Source organism: Thermobia domestica, chromosome 2, assembly GCF_964235325.1.
Source record: "Thermobia domestica chromosome 2, izTheDome1.hap1.1, whole genome shotgun sequence".
Classification (NCBI taxonomy): domain Eukaryota; kingdom Metazoa; phylum Arthropoda; class Insecta; order Zygentoma; family Lepismatidae; genus Thermobia; species Thermobia domestica.
This window is the reverse complement of record NC_137455.1, coordinates 370,184,193-370,203,718: the sequence shown is the minus strand read 5'-3', so window position 1 is coordinate 370,203,718 and position 19,526 is coordinate 370,184,193. Positions and strand designations below refer to the sequence as shown.

Here is a 19,526-nt window from a genome sequence, read left to right as displayed (position 1 = left end):
ATTGAGCTTAACCTTTATTAGGACAATATATGCTTCAAGAAACCAGCAAATTGTATGCCTACAATAATAATAAATGTGAATTAGACATAATACAGCTCGTAAAAGGACAAATAACGCGTATTAGAATTTAAAGACAAAATAACTTGTGTTACTTGACTCATAGGCCTACTAACGTAACTTCAATAAGAATAAAAGGCTGTGATTTAGCTCATTAGTCAGATCCTGCGCAAGAAATAGAGGACTCATAGTTATGGCAAACATAAGAACTAGATCTTTGATCATGGACACATTGGTCGTGCGATATTCTTTACATTCAATACATTGCACCCAACCCTAACAGCACAATTACATAGCAGGCATATGCCTATCATGTTCCCTCAGGTACAAGGGAATGTGTCCAGTATGTGCCTTATATACTTATGAGAAAGAAATCACATGGATGGCAAGTGATAGTCACAGTCTGTGTCCGCCCCTAGGCACATGTCTGACACATATTCTAGCCTAGAACGTGCCTAGAATATTCTACGTATGTTCCCCATGCCATAAGTGTCAATGAACCACAAAATTACTCCCCCCAAAAATGTTAAAACGCTTGTATGAGTAATGTGTTTACATTAAGGTGAGTATAAACAACACTTTAAACAAGTAAAAAAAAATATCCCAGGGTAGGCACGAATCACCAACCTTTGGATTACCAGCCGCGTGCTCTTCCGACTTGGCCACGGAGGCGATGGAGAGAACGTTGCTTGCAGAGGAATAAATTGTTGAGGTCTTTTGAATTTGGCTAATCAGAGTGCTCCGTTAAGCGCGTATATTCGACGATAAGCGTTTGGGATAAGATAAAATCTACCCGCTATATAATTTTGTAACAAATTGACGAGTGTCCATTTACTTTATTTCATGGTTCTTCCATATTCACTTTCAAATGATCGGCGACAGTTGCCATCTAATAAAGTTTATGCGTTTGTTGCTTCTAGTTGCTTCTACAATCGCTTAGAAAAAGAAGCAACAAATGCATCAAATGTGGGAGATGAATTTAGAACACCTAAATGGCGAATGCTTAGCACATCTTGTGCTGTTAGGGAACCTTCTCTGGGGAAACTTATGATTCTACCTACGTAGGTAGAAAACTAAATAATAACATTCTCCTTCGTCACTTTCAGAGTCAATGTCATTGTCATGTACGGATTTTGTCCTTCTAGGCCTACCTCGTCTGCCTGAATTGGCTGCAGATTTATATATGAACTTTCATTTTCAGAAAATATTTTTTTTCTCTTGAAAGTTGTGAAGTTTTAGCCATTCTCTCTTTGGATTTTTGTCCTTGTTCATTGGAAGTGTTGTCTGATTTCAATCCTTTCCTTTTAGTTTTGTGCTCTCTTTTCTTCTGTTCATCTTCCAATTTTCTTTTCACTGGAGTGTCTGTCAAGATAGCGATTTCTCTTCTGCGAGTGTTTTTATTATTATTTGTACTACGCTGTTCTGCATTTTGTAGTGGTTGGCTTACTACATCATTAGAGCTTCCAACTGGACTGGTTATCTTCGGCCAAATTACCTCATTCTGGGTAGGCCTATGTATTTCAGAGTTGTTCGTAGGTTGAGGTTGATCGGTAGGATATGTCTGGATGTCAGGGTTGTCATCAGTTGAAAATTCAGGATTAGATCCAACGTCAGAATCAATTTGGTTGTAAATATTATGAAGTAACTCCATTTGTGATTCTGGTCGATCAGTTACATACAATGGAAGGAAGTCGGCTTCAGAAAAAATATGTTCATTATAAGGGTAAATATCAGTGCACTGAAAACCAGATTGAACGTTTGCTGATGTCATAGCAAGGGGATAAGAAGTAGCCATTATCTTAGGGATGTCATAAATAGTCATCGTCTTGTTGAGCATCCCCAAGAGTCACATGCAGACTTAATATTCATTTTAGTGGTCCAAACAAAGTTCGGTACAAAAGCTGTAGGCGGTGGGAACAATGTGGCTCGAACAATAACATCATTGCACCGTGTTTCTTTGCGAAGTCAAGACCTTCTATTCTTAGGCAGGTGGTTATCCAGGAGCAACAAAACTGGTTTTTCATATCAGCATCGAATTACAGAAACTAAGTGTTGGATAAATGTAACAAAATGTGATTCCGTCATTCATCCAGACGGGTTAGCACATCTCTTGAGGCCTGGAAGCCCACGTGCAATAAAATGATCATTGAAGTAAATATGCGGAAAGACGAAGAAGGGTAGTATATGATTTCCCACTGCTGAAACTGCTCTAGGTAAAGTTACTAAGTTTCCCCTTTCGGCCGAAACCATGGCTCCCACATGCTTGAATCCTCTTCGAGCGTTTACTTTGTCTGGTCTCTGCACTTGTTACTCCTCTTTCATCCATATTTTAAATCTCTTGCGGCAGAAACTTCTGCCTCTTCAAGACGTCAGAAAGATTGCGAAAAAATCATTCTATATTTGTGGGGTTGAACCGTTGAACGCTGCAGTACTTGCTAAACTAGTTGTCTCTGGTACACGAGGAGCTAGTTTAGGACGCATCTTCAAAAAAGCAGTCAACCAATCTGTACCAGCCATTTTATTTTCATGCCAATTAGACGGCATTTTAGGGTTACTTGCTTCAGCAGCTTGAAATGCCCATTTACGAACAACTCCTGTACTCAATCTAAAGTATATATCGTCGGCACGAAGCAAGTACGGAGTTATTTGTTGTTCTGCGGCATCTGGAAAAACTTGATGGTTTTTATTTGTCCAACGGATATTGTTGGAGACGATAGATTCTTATCACTAAGATCACTGTCGGGGATTTTCTGTACGTATTGAGCTAAAGACCTATAATTCACATTAAAGTCTCTGGCAGCCTGTTAAATTGAACGTCCTTCCAATTTAACACTTTTAGCTGTTGGTAACGTAACATCGGGCGGGACTTCTCCTTTGTTGGTTGATATTTTGAAATTCCGAGTCATTGTGCTCTGAAAAAAGTCACATGAAACAGCCAACCCTATTCAGAACGTGACAACCAACCCCACACGCCATGTTTATTTTTTGTACGCCTCCACGGAACATAGAACGAGATACAAAAAATATAAATTATTAAAATTATAGCATTATAAACAAACATTTATAATACCATATTGAAACTTCCAAGCTTCCTAGGTGAAAAGCAAAACACGACGCACAATCTAAGCCTCAAAAATTACTTGAACACTGACAAAACACTTTTTATTGTCTCATACAAACACTTCTGGCGTCTTCCTCCTGCAACTAACTCACAATGTACTCTGTATAATTACACGTCACCGAAGAGAGTCACAGATCCATGCGTCGTCTATAAACTGAATAATTGCTGTTGTGACAACCAGCCCCGGTCTTCCCTAAATTCTTTCTGGCTTTAGATATTGCTACTTGAAGATGTTTCTGATAAAGTAAATTGCCATCCAATATCACAACTAAATCTTTAAATCCTTAACAAACTGAATAACAATACGAACTATTATGATGATGACAATAATAGAAACTGAAATTATACTTTCTGAAAGATTAGTAAAAATCTCAATGTAAGAAGTGCACTCATGGAAGAAGGAAACAGGAAGAGAAAACTGAAAGAACAAGTCATATTTCCATTCATACTCCACACATAGTTAATTTACAATATTCAAATATGTGGAAACAAACAAAACATTGTGCATATGTTTGAAAGAAATTAACACATCAGGCAGTGGAGTAGGGAAGGGGGAGGGGCAGAGGGGCCGGGCCCCCCCAAAGAGGTCCGACAATGTACTTTGGTACTTTGATGTTTGTAATTTTTTATATATTTTTATGTTTATATATTTTTTCTTTGTAATTTTTCTATATGTACCTATAACAGCACTTGCCCCCCCCCCCAAACACACATCATGGCTACGCTACTGACATCAGGTATGAATGTCATATAAACAACACGAAAACAAATTGTGTTTGACCAAGGGAAGCAATAAAAATTGTTATTTTTCCCTCATGACCAGCCTACGCCTGAACCTCGCCTCATGAATAAATACACTTTCAGTACAATGGAATTCAGTATCAAATATTCAGTATATCTAAATTATATAGCTCTTTATCTAAGATATAATATATACAACATTTTTTCGACTTAGAGTATCGCTTTGTTTTCAGTTGAAGATTACGAGAAAGGATTTTTTTTTTAATGAAAAAAATTCGAATCTTTTCATTTTGTTAGTTTGGTTGTTTTTGCTTTCGATTCAGATAGAGCAAAGGAGTTAATCACTTTCAGATTCTGACTCATGATTCTAGAGTAGTCTGAGCTACCGTACTGTTTTTAAATCCTACTGTGAGTTACCAACCAAAATTTTACTACCAAATTTTTACTTTAAAAAAATCTTACATTTGTTTATTGCCTATCAGGTGGAGGAATCAACGTTAGCCAACCGAAGCGTTAACGCAATCTACCGAAAACGTCCCCGCAAGCTTTTAGTAGCTCGCGATCACTGCTCTAGAGGAATAAGTATCAGCGGAAAATTAATAAACAATTTGCCCACGATACGATATGATCTGTGCACCATATTTAACAAGGAATCATGAGCTGGGGCAAAGATGCTATTTGCGCACTTATTAGTGCGTACGAGGAACATACATTTTTATATATTACAAAGTCAATGCTCTATCGCAACAAACATGCAAGGCAGAAGGCACTGGAAAATATTGCTGGCCGAGTATGTGTTATGAGACCTAACACTTCTTCGGAGGATCTGAAACAGGAAAGATCTTCACGTATGTGACACAAAAGGGTAGGTTTTCCTACGAGATATGCAGTAACATTTTTCGTAATATAAATCATAAGATATTTCTTAGGATTTATCTCATAGTGTATAGTCTACCTTAGCGACTAACTGTACAGTCAGCGACAAAAGTTTTTTTTTTCGTTTAGTAAAATTTATTTTGGGAATAACGGTGATACGCACACCGTTTCCCAAGCTGCAACGTACAGAGAATTACATTCTTCTTATTTTACCAAAACCTGTACTCAAATTGTCCTTCCATTCAGAAGTTACTTACAAAACTAATTTTATCAAACGGAAAGAAGTTTTGTCACTGACTTTCTTGGAAAGAACTGGCACTTTCCAAAACAAGACTTTACTTTCACAACAGCTGTTCGAGACAAGACAGTTTCGACTCTCCTTGTCTTGTAGGAAACCATAATACACTTGAGTGTGGACAGAGCTCTTCCAAGAGAAAAGAAATACGTACACTTTCCGAGCCGAGACATCGCTTTCACGAATCTTTTCGAGACGAGACAACCTTAAGTCTTGTGGCGTAGGCAAGCTTAGCGCGCATTGAAGTAAACTTGGGATTTTTGACCTTTTATTGGTCACAGCACAGTCTCCTTTGTTCAGTGTACCCCCGAAACACTACGTAAGTGTTAGATACACTACAGCAGATACCCATTAATTCCTAGTGTCTATTCTTGAATATCTCTAGAAAATAAATATTTTTAGCCTTTTGGAATAATTTTCTTGTTCTTTTTCTTTAAATTACTTTTTAGTTATTTCCTACTTTCATTGTCACATTGCATCAAAGGTTCTGAGGCACACAGACATTGAATCTCGCGGCATACTAGCGTGCCACGGTATACCAGTTGAGAACCAGTCCAGTAGATCAATTTTTTTAGGGAGTGTGCCATTGGACAGTAAGGAGAATGGACAATCTTATACAATAGTAGTAGTAGATATTTCTTCACTTTTCTAAACGTAAGAACATAAAAGATTCTTCCATTTCTTTTTTAACCAACAAAACTATAAAGGAAATGTTATTTTCTTGTCAATTTACTCAAAAACAGAAAAAATAAAATAATATTAACAGTTATGTTTTCAAAACAATTTAAGTGTTAATTATGATGAAATTGGTTTTCAACCACTTATTAACTAGCTCATTTCAGATATTTTCTCCATATGTTATTCAGTTTACTCAAAGTGTTCGTAGTACGAAAATTCTAAATAGTTTGTAAACGTATTTACTTACCTTTATCTGCTATTTGAGATAATTGAAAGCTAAGTACCTGGTAACTCCTAAAGAACTCCTTTTGTCTACAGAAAAAAGAATTTGCGTATATGATTACAAATTATTGTAATTTTAACTTGAAATTTCGACATGTAAAGTTTTGAGGTTTTAATTATGAATACGTCACCAACATTGAATTGTTTTCAAAGTCAAAGTATAGGGAAGGTTAAGTGTCGTTATGTAATAAACAGGTCTCTTCCAGAATGCCTCAAAAGTAGCAAGTTGCAAGATAACGAAGAGTCTATATTATATGTGTTAAGTAAGATTATCTCTGCTAATAACCGTGTTTATAAGGCTTTGTTCATTATCAACTCCTACTACGTAAGACAATTATTCTTAGTTGGACTTAACTGAAAAGTTGGTAGCTTTCGGAAATATCATTCAAGTTGTGTCGCAGATCGTCTCTTGACTACGAGTTGAGGAAGAACTGTAAAAATTCCTTTAAGAAAAGTGTTAGCGCCATGCAAGGTGAGTTAGTTACAAACACTAAGTAAAGGTAGAAAGAAAGAAGAAAGACGTTCCTAAAGTGGTTACGAATTACTGGACAAGACCTTCTTCGTGGCTAAGCGGTTAGCGTACCGCCTTTGGGCTGAAGGACCCGGCGGGAACTCATGTTGTTCGGATTCCACGTTAATCACTAGTCCCGTCTCATATACCCTCGCTGTTGAAAGGGACGTTAAACTCAAAATCAACTCAACTCAATTACTGGACAATTTCTGAAGACAATATTTTCAGTAATATTGAAGTGAAATACACGATCTTATTGTCATTGGAAAAAGGGAAGTCTGAAGTTTTATTCTGACTTCAAATGCACCCAATGCGGGCTCTACTAGTAATACGGCAAGCCTCCAAGTGATGAACCCATTCCTGTCAAACAGTGGCGGCGATTGGACGTTAAAAGTGGGGGGGGGGCAAGACATGATCTGAATATTTGTATATCAATGTTAATATACGAATTTACTTGGTTGAAACTATATACATTAATAGGCCATTTCAGAAAAGTGGGGGGGCAACTGCCCCCCTTTGCCCCCCTAATCGTCGCCCATGCTGCCAAACCTTATCAAGCGTGTCTGGTATGATGTTCTTGATGCTTTCGATAAGGCATCCTCTCAATTATACTCGTAACAGTGTAGCTGGAAGTGCAGGGGAGCTCCCCCGTAGCTAAGCGGTTGGTATACAAGTTGGCGTGGAAGACCGCGTTCAATTCCCAGGAGGAGTTCGTGTGGTTCACATTACGGTACGTTACTCTCAACTCAACTCAACTGAAGACTGTCCGTGGTAGCTCAGTGATGGAGTTTTCACCTCTGGTGCATGGGGTCTTGGTTCGATCCCAGCTTGTGCCAAGTGAACTTAATGGTGGATAAACACTGTGTGTGTGGGTTTTCTCGGAGTTATCTCGTTTCCTTACACTTTTTTCATTCCACCACTTCACTCATTTCTCATCATCATCGTCTCCTTTAGCCTAGCCGGAATAATCGTGGGACGTAAAACTTAAGAGATTTCATTTCATTTTTTCAACTCAACTGGAAGTGCAAGATGTAAACATTGTCCTTCACGAAAATACACAACAAGAAGTAACATACTGTGACGTCCGGTAAACGTGGCAGCCATATACAAAATGTGTTATCTGCGGCCTTCGCACGACCAATCCATTTTCCTAATAGGTCATTTTAGGTAACCCCACACATTCGTATGCTAATGTGGAGGGGCCCTGTCTTGTTGGAAAATGAAGCCCTGTTCCTCCTGTTCCGTGAGGTGTTTTATTAACTAGCCTTTCAATATGTCAAGGTACACCTGTCCCGCGATAAATCGACCTACCACTGAGACATTTCAATCCATAAATATCACCTAAGATAGTTGCTTTCACCACTACCATTTTAACATCACTTAACTCCAAGATCCGGATGGAATTGGAGTACCACCATGCATGTGTCAAAATTTAAAAGAACTAGAGTAACGCAGAGCCCTTCTCTTGGTCGGCAAATCTCGGTAATAAGTGTCGCTATTTACACTAACCTGCCAGACGCAAATAGATGTCGCTAGCGTGCAACAGATTCACTGATTTAACTGTTCAATTTAAATATTTCAAAATAGAATAAGGGTAGTAACCGTGATTGCAAATAGATTTGAGCATATTTCTACAATAATATTTTATGGTTTTATTGCAAACTTAAAAGTGTATTGTTTCAATTGAATTATTTCATAATGGATGATGATTATGATAAACATGAATGTACTTCTTTTGCTTATTATTAAGACGTAATCACATATTTAGATTCGAAATTTAATATTGGCATGTTCTTTGGCTAGATTAGTTTTAGAGAAAGATAAATTAAACAATAACTAACTAACTCTATGGCCTATGGAACACGGAGGTTCAATGCCGCGTGCACAAAAGTTCTCCACTGACTTCTACCTTTAACCAACTGGATACAGTTTCTATTTTGTATTCCTATTTTTGCAAGATCCATCCTAATATTGTCCTCCCATCTGCGCCTAGGTCTTCCTAATGGTCGTTTTTCGATTGGACTTCCAGTTAAAACTTTGAAAGCGTTCCTACTTTTTTCCATTCGGGCTACATAATCTTCCCACCTGAGACTTCTAGACTTGATCACCCTAGCAATGTTTAGTAAATGGTATAAATTACGCATTTCCTCGTTATGAAGTTTCCACTATTACCCATTCTCATCCCTATTGGGTCCGAATATTCGTCTTAGAATCTTATTCTCAAATACTTTCAGTCTACGTTCTTTCCTTAAAGTAAGCGACCATGTTTCGCAACCATACAGAACAATAGGCATGATTATCCTTTTATATATTTTAAGCTTCAAATTCTTTGACAGAATTCGCGACGACAAGAGATTTTGAACTGAATAATAACACGAATTCCCTGCTCTTAGTCGACATTTAATTTCTTCGTGAATATGATTTTCCTCTGTTAGATATTTGAAAGTATCCACTTTATCAAAAGTATTATTGAATATTTTAACGGATCCATAATTTGAAGTATTACGATCTCGACGCACTTCCATGTATTCAGTTTTCTCTACATTTACTTCTAAACCCATGTCCCTGCAAGCATTTAATAAGATCTTTTCATTTCTTTATATTGTTCTTCTATCATCCCCTATTAAATTTAAGTATTAGCGTACGCCATAACCTGGTGAATACTATTCAGCTCTAGAGCTTGGTTGCAATCTTTGATTTTCTTTATAGCGTACTTCAAGACAAAATTAATAATAATGGCGACAACGCATCTCCTTGTTTCAGGCCATTCTCGAAGTGAAAGCTCGTGGAAAAGAATTTTCCTATCCGGACTTTACTTTGGGATTCATTTAAACATATCGGAGACCCGGGTTCGATTCCCGGCGGGAGCTCATGTGGTTCGGATTCCACATTAATCGTTATGTCCACGACTCATATAGCCTCGCTGCTGAACGGGACGTTAAACTCAAAATCAACTCAACTCATTTAAACATATCGTAATAAATGCTTAAATGTAAACAATTTAATTTTAAAATAAATAGATAATAAAAGTTTTAATTATGTTAGCACAGTGACCCAAAATTTCTGGATTTATGATATTGTTCGACTCACACAGCTTTCCCCGTATGCTTGGTTAAGCAATTCAAATGTCTCTGTAAAACTTCACACACATACGTTGATGATTAAACGATACATAATGACCAAACTCATTTTTAATACAAATAAAATACGGAAAACTTATGAAAAAATGTAGCGTATTTTTTTTTCAATAATTTACTCATTATATTTGTCGTCATATTTCAGAAAACAAAATCGCCACAAGCCCAGATTTCGATGAAGCTCTAGATTGTACATGTAAGGAATTCCAGCATAATACTTGTAGATATGCTAATTACAATAATATTTTAGATCCATAAATTACTTACAGTGATATCTTAGATTAGTATGCTGTTTAAGAGTGACACCTTACTGTTAGAGTTATATGTTACTTAGAGTGGTATCCCAGAATGACATGTTAATTAAGTGACATCTTACAGTCATACTTCATCAGAGTGACATCTTAGAGTGATACGTAACTGTAAATCATTTCTGCTCGTAGCTTCGTTTCATATCGCACTGAGAAAAAAAATGTAGGTGGCGTACTTAAAAAGATAGGTTAAATGCGTAATTCCTGTAGTTTTTGGACTTAACGTACAGCAGACGTAAAACTGAAAACGCATATTTTATAATACTTTCTGTATAAGTCTTCCATCTATACGTACTTTAAGTGTGAAATAATGTAGGCGGTCAGGATCTCAAATACAAATGGACGTATACATTAGGGCGGAGCGAAAAATCACTTTTTTATATATCGAAAACGCAATAGTGCGGAAAAGTTGTCAACTGATGTTGATAAAATACTGTAAAAATTTCGTCGCTGAAATCGAATATCTTCGGGTGGCGAATCGCCAAAAAAGATTTTGTGTATTTATAGGGTATGCAAACCCGCCGTACACACCACTTTTTTGTGTTTCTATGGTAAATGAACAAAAGTATTACCTATATTTCTTATCTTAAGCAGTCTGTAAAATTAAAGAAATAATTTCTGGATGATTTAGGCAGATTTGGAACCATAAAATAGCCCCTTTTAGCAAAACAAATTATTCTATACCATACATTGTACTTGTGGTCCCATATAAAATTTAAGGTTCCAGCATTGCATTAATACTCCGATAAATGTGTTCATTGTCCATTACAACTTTTCCTTTAACACTCCTTTTCCTTTAAAAAACAATTATCGTACTGTTTTATACAGCTTACTGTGCTTCCCTGCGTAAGAATGTAATTTGGACTAGTCCAATTCATAGTAGCAGTATTAAAAAGAAACAACATTAGTAGTCGATAACTTTGTTCGAGTGTGGAAGACGATCTTTTCAAGATATTTTGCGGTATTAACATTGCGTTTTGGTGTTTACTTCGTTGTACGTAGTTGATAAGTATATAAACAGTTTGTTTGTGTACTGTAAATTAAACTTTATGTAATTGTGAGATTCGTACTTTGCATCAATATTGAAACTCTAACCATGCCAAAGATAAGAACAAGATTAAGAACGACTTACCCCGTATTTGAACATTCAGCTGAGCTTTCAGGTGTACAGTTACCCACAAAATCAGATGTAATAAAACATTATTTTTAATTGGTAGAGCTTGAAAAGTGTGAGAAAGGGTATGATCGATCTGTAAAGATTGTGGCGAGAGACGTTGCTCAGTGTGTGAAATCTGTTTAGGACAAGGCTTTCATCCCTACTGTGTCTTTAGAACGTATAGTTCAGCTTCTACTTCGCTTGTACGGAAAGTATACAAGAAGTTTGGTAAATCTGAGAAGAAAACGAAAGCTTCTGCAAATTTTAGGAAAAAATGGATATATTTAAACAAGATTACACTAAGTTCTTTGATATATGTTCCTGTAAATGTCATGAACTTTCCATGTGCTCATGTGAATTGGGAAAGTAAGTACCTAAGTGGAAGGAGTGGACATTTCTGCAAGATCAGAGAACAACATGAGTAGGCAGAATAGAGGGAGTTGACTACGAGGAACCTTTAAAACTAATCGTACGCACTAAAAGGAAATCAGGAGAGACCATTCTCCAACAGTCTTCTCACATATCACAAACGAGTACTTCTAATGAACTCCATACATCATCTTCTGATGGCGATCAGTCAAATGTTGATGATTACTTTGCGAAATAATAGGATATTAGAGAAAAAAGAAGCAAGGAGTAACAACATGTCCCTAGACCTCTTGTTGTGCTGGTAGACCGATTTAGAATATCTGATCGTGCAACTGCTTTGATAGCAACAGCTGCAATGCAAAGTTTTGGAATGATTGATCCAAAGGTGATAGGCCGCTCAAAAATCCGGCGAGAAAGGGAAAAGATACGACAAAAGGAAGTGCTAATGGCTAAAGGAAACTTTCTTAGAGGCTTATACTTAAATGGTCTTAAAGATCAAACTCTATGCAGGAAAGAGACTGGAGGTCGCTGGTTTTTAGTAGAAAGATACCCTACTTGTAAAGATGGAGCTAAACACTTGTAACTAATGAGAACTTCAAGATACATACCACAAAAGGAGCGGCAATTGGTTCAAAGTAATTCAAAATAACTGTTATTTCGCTAATCCGGAGAATATATTGCTTTCTATGTTTGACAATGAAAGACTTCAAGTCAGAAAAAACGCATGGAGAAAGATAGTCAGCGCAAGATGAAAGGCTAGGAACGAGAAGAGTAGAGATAATGATAGTAGCAACAGTAGGAAGACGAAACGAGGAAGACCTTCTAAAGTAGACAATGAGTCATATGTAAATAAGAAATATGCTACCAACGCGCAATTTCAATGCAAACGATTACACTAACTTTATTAACTGAGAATCAGTTGAAGTGACGCATGAAGTTGAAGCGGCGCTGTCTTGTTTTCCAATAGAGAAATCTACAGTAATAACTACGAACATCCATTCATAAAAAGAGCTTTGAAATATTTCTGACACATTCAAAATACAGAACTCTACGTGAAATTTGTAACAGAATCATCTGCATCAGTTTGTGGCAGAGTTAGTTTTATTAGACTTAAACTAAAATCCCAATCTGTAAACCGAAAAGTAGAAGCAAAGGCAAACTATGCTCTCCAAAGAACCAAAGATCTAATTTTGAACACACGTGTATGAATGGTAGGGTGGGCATGGGAGGGACCCGACCTGCACCCCCGTTCTTGTCGTGGGTCCTGGGTCGTTTCACTGAAACAAGCAGATGGATATAGAAAAACATGTGTATTTTGTATTAAGTAGATTGTTATTTTGATCACATTGGCTATTGTGTGATTCCAAATCTGCCTAAATCATGCACAAAATATTTCTTAAATTTCACATATTACTTAAGTTAAGAAATATAGGTAATACTTTTGTTCATTTACCGTAGAAACACAAAAGAGTTATATGTACAGCGGGTTTGCATACCCTATAAATACACAAAATCTTTTTTGGCAATTCGCCACCCGAAGATATTCGATTTCAGCGACGAAATTTTTACAGTATTTTATCAACATCACTTGACAACTTTTCCGCACTATTGCGTTTTCGATATATAAAAAAGTGATTTTTCGCTCCGCCCTAGTATACATATAACATATAGCTGAAGAAGGTAACATAAGTATATGCATGTGATATACGGAAAACTGTTAGATGTCAGACATCCTGCAACGGCATGATGTAACATCTAAGGGCAGTGCCTATGCAGCATACGGATAACGTCTGATCCGTACTGATTTACAAGCAAGAGGATACCGTATATTTGTACAGTAAGAGACACTTCTGGATGGTATGGTACAAGCATATCGAATTTCAAGTTTTTATTCCAATTCTAAGTACCTAAAACATCAGATTATAGGTTAAAAAAATACTCTTTAAATAACATATGGAAATTCTTTATCCCCTCTATAGACCCCCTAAAAATTAAAAATATTCACTTTTGGCAATTTTCCCCTGGGTTAGTTTCGGAAAGCTACAATCGTGCCAAATTTAATCATTGTAACCCTACATGAAGTGCTCAATTATTTGTCAGCTCATGTAGTTTTATATAGGCCTATAGATAGGATTAGGATTAGATTACTTAAAGAAAGCGATATGAAACCTGGTGTCAGTAATCGAATCCACTGTCTTCTGGTAATTAAACTTGAGAACTGAAAGTTTTGTAATATTTTTTTATGAAAAAAGACAAAAAGTGGATAGAAACAGATATAAGACCTGTTCGACCATAATCGAACTAAAATACCTCATCTGTGGATAAAACGTTGTGAACATTAAACAGTTTTTTTTTAAAAAAATGAAAAACTAAACTATGCTACTGTATACTTTCCATGTTTCATGACATAAGTATTTAAAGAATGTTGAGCAATTCCTGTTACTTGAACATTTTTTTTTTACGTAGATAATGTTCAGTTCAATGAGTACGTCATATATTCTTACTTTTATTGATAACTACATACAAGATTTCAGCAAGTTTACAATTCAGGAACACTGTCAATGTCGTTACTACTTATTATTATTGAAGAAAAAAATGTATGAGTCAATTATGCCAACAGAGCCGATAACTTGATAACGAACATAAACGTATATAAAGTTTAGAACCGTATTGTAATGTATTTTTAGCATTCTTTATGAAATTCTAAACAACTATCCCGGAGGTGCTAGTTCTTTTCATGGGAACACGAGGAGAATAAGGTGTAATAAATACGTATAAAACCGGAGATTTGAATATTGTAGAAATTGCTAGTTTCCAATTTCAGAAGCGGAATTTTCAAGAAAAGCTGTTAACATCGAAGTGGCCATTTTTAATGAAGAAATTGTGTACCAAATTTCACACTTCCAACTTAAGCATTTCCTCAGATCCGTCTGTTTCTGAATAAAAGGGACAGGGTGGCCCAGTGGTAGAGTGCTTACTTTTGGTGCGTAGAGAGTCTGGTTCGATCTCTGGCCGAGTTTTTTATGGTGGACGTCATGTCTGTGGGTTTTCTTGGGCTATTTCCATTTATCCACTCGTTTCAAAGCATAGCGGACATTTCCCTACAATGAACTGGGACCAAATTTTAATGTCAATGGTCAGATTATGTATTTTGCCCCACCGGTAAAATTGGAACAATTTAAGAAGCTTTCTTTACAATTAACACACTGTCTTATATTTTATAACGACTCACCAAGGGTAGTCGTCAACCTGGTTCGGCGAAGTAAGATATATAAATCTTGAGTGGTAGTATTTGTTTGCATGTAAAAATTATCTTTAATAATTATATACTATTATTCTCACCTTTTCTATTAGAATGATAACGTCGATGAACGTTGCTAAAATGGTTTATTAGTTGATATACTTTATAATATATTTTCCTTCAAACTGTCAAGCACACAAACTTGCTGACGAGGTATCCATAAACATTTACATAGCCACAACTATCCCATAATAATAATTTACATATCTTAAAAAAACATTCTTCTTCTGTTATTATTAAATTAACATTCTATTAAGTATAGTGCACATGTATGAGCACTTTCTGCCCAAGGTACAGGTAATTATTACTCTATCCAAAGTATTTTGTTATATAAAAATGTCGCCCGACAATTGGACTGAATATAAAAGTCATAAGCGAGTTTGGCTTTTATCTTCAAGAACCACTGGTCCGTTTACAATAGTGTTCTTACATTACATATGTTCTTTATATTTTGATCACACCTCGTATATATTCCATTACATTTCACATATATATATAGATACATTCATAACAAATCTTTCATTTCGTTAATACTTATCTTCTATTACATTAATTATATTTATTTCATTATTATCGAAAACATCGTCGCTTATTAATATAATTAACGAGGGTGCGAATTCAAAATCGTAAGGGACAAACATGAGTTACAAATAGCCAGGGCGCATTATATGATAATCATTTTAGGTGATATTTTAAAATAAACATTGGATTCCTAAGACATCAAAACATAGAAGAATCTCATTCAAGACAGCCGTTGAATAATTAGTTTTATAGAAATGGATCTTATTCTTAACATAATCTTTGACAATTAAGTTTTCAACGCAAGTCAATCTAATATAAATAACCTTTGCTTTCAATCATTTATGAATCGAATTATAATTCTTACATATATTAAAACATTTGAGAATTATCATTGATTAATGAGAATTAAAGAAAATTAAATTGAATAAAAATAAAATAAATGTTCATGAAAATCTATAGCTGATATGAATTTAACCTAATTTCATTAACGGTAATCAGGTTACGTTCGTACTTGCATACGATTCTAATAAAGTACATTGTACTGCACAATAATGATTAGGTTCTACAATATGTTGTACAGGAATTTCATCGTGATTCTGATTTTGATATGAAGTGCCATCTCTTGACCTCCAATTACGTCTATCCACGTAGTTCGTTGTATTCCTGGAATTTCGCCATACATTCCGTCTATTTTTAAACCTATTTTGATTATATGGTCTAACATATGGATTGCTACGATTAATTAGGTTAGGCGGATTCCCTACATAACTTTGCCTATTTTGCTCGTTTTGATTGCTAGAATATACTCGGCTTAGGTTATGTTCCGTATTATTCACACTTCGGATATTTAAATTTCGAACAGGCACCAAATGATCTGAATTATTCTTATTTTTACCCATTCCTGTTTGTTGATTCATAGCATGGTATTGAGTTTCATAGCATTGGACCAGCATTAATAAATGGTTGAAACTCATACACTGTGTGGAAAATAACATCTGTTGTAACTTAAATGGAAGCAAATTTCGAATCGATGCTATTATTCTCGATTCCGATTGCAATGGATTAACGACCTTTAATTCGTTGTATGTATTTACAACAAACTCTACAACAGATTTATGCAATCGAGGATTGAAGTGTTGATTTCTAATGGTAGCATCTCTATTTGCAAGCAAAAAGTCATTTTCATAATTGGCGATCAGTGCCGCTTTGAATTCTTCATATGTACTGATGTGATCACGTACTGCTTTAAACCATAATGAACAAGGTGGGAGTAATACATGAGGGATTAATTTCATATATTGTGATCTATCTATACACATTATATTGCATTCGTCCTGGAATTTCTCTAAGAAAGAAGTAGCATTCTCGTTACACTTACCACTGAATTTGCTCATAGCTCGTATTTCACTCATCTTAACACTTAATTTTACCTTCCTTTTATCATTCCGTGTACTTATTGGGTGATAGTTCCTATCCATGACGTGATGTGTCGTTACACCATCTATGTTTCGCCCATCTGTACCTTTCGGATAACTTTCTTCCAATATAATATCCTCATCAGACACCGGCAAAGGCGATGCCATCTCTGGTGAGTGGGGAAACTCCAAGCGATCACTACCCATGTTATTACGGTATGTGTTGTCCTTAACCTGTAGCATTCTAATTTCTTCCTGTAACGTAGCTATCAATTGCGTATTTGCACGTATATTGTTAGAATTATTGATGACCTGGATCTTTTGTTGTTGAACAGAAGATTCGGTTACTTCTAAATCCTTTTTTATGTCGCTGATTTCTTGACTCAGGTGGTTGTGATTATCCTGGCATTCCTCCGATATTCCTTTTAACTTTTCCTCGAACTGCGAGGTGATATCGCTCATCGTCTGGATAATTAATTGTTTCGTTTCATCCGACTTCTGTTCCATCCGTCTACTTAATTCTTCATATTGCTTGTTAGATTCGTCAAACTTCTGTTCTATCTTCTGTTCTATGGTCTGCTTTATCTCGGTAGACATCTGACTCAATTGTCGCTGTAAGGCTAACAAGATTCGATATTCTGATGATGTCATTCCTGGTGCTACATTATGTTCACCGTTGTCACTATTATTGGATTCATGCTCCATTGTTTCATTGTCCATTTTTCTTACAATTATTCTACCACTTCTCAGTATGGTCAAATTTGTATTCATTAACTTAATTGTAAAAGTAAATTCACCCTTACTTTGCTTCGGGGTAAGAATTTATGAAAAGTCCCGGGTGAGGTAAACCAAAATTTTTATAACGACTCACCAAGGGTAGTCGTCAACCTGGTTCGGCGAAGTAAGATATATAAATCTTGAGTGGTAGTATTTGTTTGCATGTAAAAATTATCTTTAATAATTATATACTATTATTCTCACCTTTTCTATTAGAATGATAACGTCGATGAACGTTGCTAAAATGGTTTATTAGTTGATATACTTTATAATATATTTTCCTTCAAACTGTCAAGCACACAAACTTGCTGACGAGGTATCCATAAACATTTACATAGCCACAACTATCCCATAATAATAATTTACATATCTTAAAAAAACATTCTTCTTCTGTTATTATTAAATTAACATTCTATTAAGTATAGTGCACATGTATGAGCACTTTCTGCCCAAGGTACAGGTAATTATTACTCTATCCAAAGTATTTTGTTATAATTTAAAACCAATAAATAAACAATTTCTTTATGATTGAGTAGCCCCAGGTGGCGTAATCACTAACGCTCTCGTCTTTGGTGCGAGCGGTCCCGGGTTCAATTCCTGGTAGGAATACTCGGTCGAAAAAGTGTAACACCTTTTTCAGGCCAGTCAACCTGAATGAGATTTTCCTGGGGTTTCCTCATTCACACCAGGCACATGTCGGGATGGTACCTGATATAATGGCCCCAGGCCGCTTGATTTAAAATACTTATATAACAGTTTAATTATTTCAAAAGAACAGAAAAGTTACTTAGTAAATATAGGTGTTGTGAAAGGTGATAGTTCCAAGTTTTTCCTTTACAGGCGCCACATAAAGGTCTCTAACCAGCACCAGAGTAAATGGAAGTTGTAGGAGTAATGACAATCCATTCTTCACTCGAGAATGGAATGGTCAGTGAAGAATGCTGAAACAGACGATTAGCCAATCAAGATGTCCCGAAGCAACTCTGACACCCCGAAAATGGCTACTACGTCTTTACTAGTATAGCATGCATTTACTCTGGCCAACACTAAATCACACCGCCATCTACTGAAGAAATGCTTAATTATTTGTTGTTGTCTACGTATATACGCAGTCTAAATACGTTTGGAAAAAGTTATGTAATTTTGTACTCAAATGATAAGGTAGAGCAAAAAATGTGTAAAAAAATATTGTAATATCTTCTAGCAGATGCAATTAGTATCGAAATGCCTGAATTTCAAGATTTGACTCAAACAGAAAAATAAAGTAATAAAACTGTTGTGATAGTGAAGAGTATTTATTGAGTTACTGAAATTCTATTAAGGATTGAGCATGTAGGAGTAGAGACTTTTATTTATGTTCTTGTAAAAATATTCTTGTAGAACCTAAAACTCATATTTTCATCTTTTTTTCAGAAGGGATCGGTGCTGATTTTGAAACTGCTATCAGCTTCACAGGTAAAATTATACTTAATTTTAACAATTGTCTAAACTGTAACTTGTTTACATGTTTTTGTTAACTTTTGGTTTCTCATGTCCTACTCAGAGAAGTTAAGTGGGTAAGTGGTAAAGCGCTTACCTCTTGCGCGTGGGGTCCTTGATTCGATCCCCGGTCAAGTAAATTTGTAGTGGACAACATGGTGGTCGTGGGTCTTCTCAGGGTACTCCAGTTTCCTTCCACATTCTCACTCCACCATTGATTTCATCATCATTCACTTACAATAATAATCAGTGTCGCTTAGCCTAAAGGGCTAAACGTCTTCGCCCTTATACACTTTGAAAGAAATTGTGCTACTGACAGTTTTCTAACCTTATAACGAAGCGTACCATCATGGACAACCCAGATGTACAGTCCGCAGCAAAAAAACTGCGACATGAGCATGTAAATTTATTGTGAAACTACCGCTAACAGCACAAGGAATCAACATAACGTCTAAGTGGCACGAATCAGGCCAGGAGACACCTCGGCGTCCTCCCCTGCAC

At 36.0% G+C, this 19,526-nt stretch overlaps 1 protein-coding gene across 1 annotated transcript in view; it reads left to right on the top strand.

Moving 5' to 3' along the window:
• The first annotated feature begins 4,574 nt into the window (after positions 1 to 4,574).
• The window catches only part of LOC145679621 (synaptic vesicle glycoprotein 2C-like), a 47,394-nt gene continuing 32,442 nt past the window's right edge, over positions 4,575 to 19,526 (top strand). The window contains exons 1-2 of the mRNA XM_081750197.1: positions 4,575 to 4,767; positions 18,960 to 19,001. Of these exons, the coding sequence (XP_081606323.1) occupies positions 4,575 to 4,767; positions 18,960 to 19,001 (235 nt within the window). The remainder of the gene's footprint in view (positions 4,768 to 18,959; positions 19,002 to 19,526) is intronic.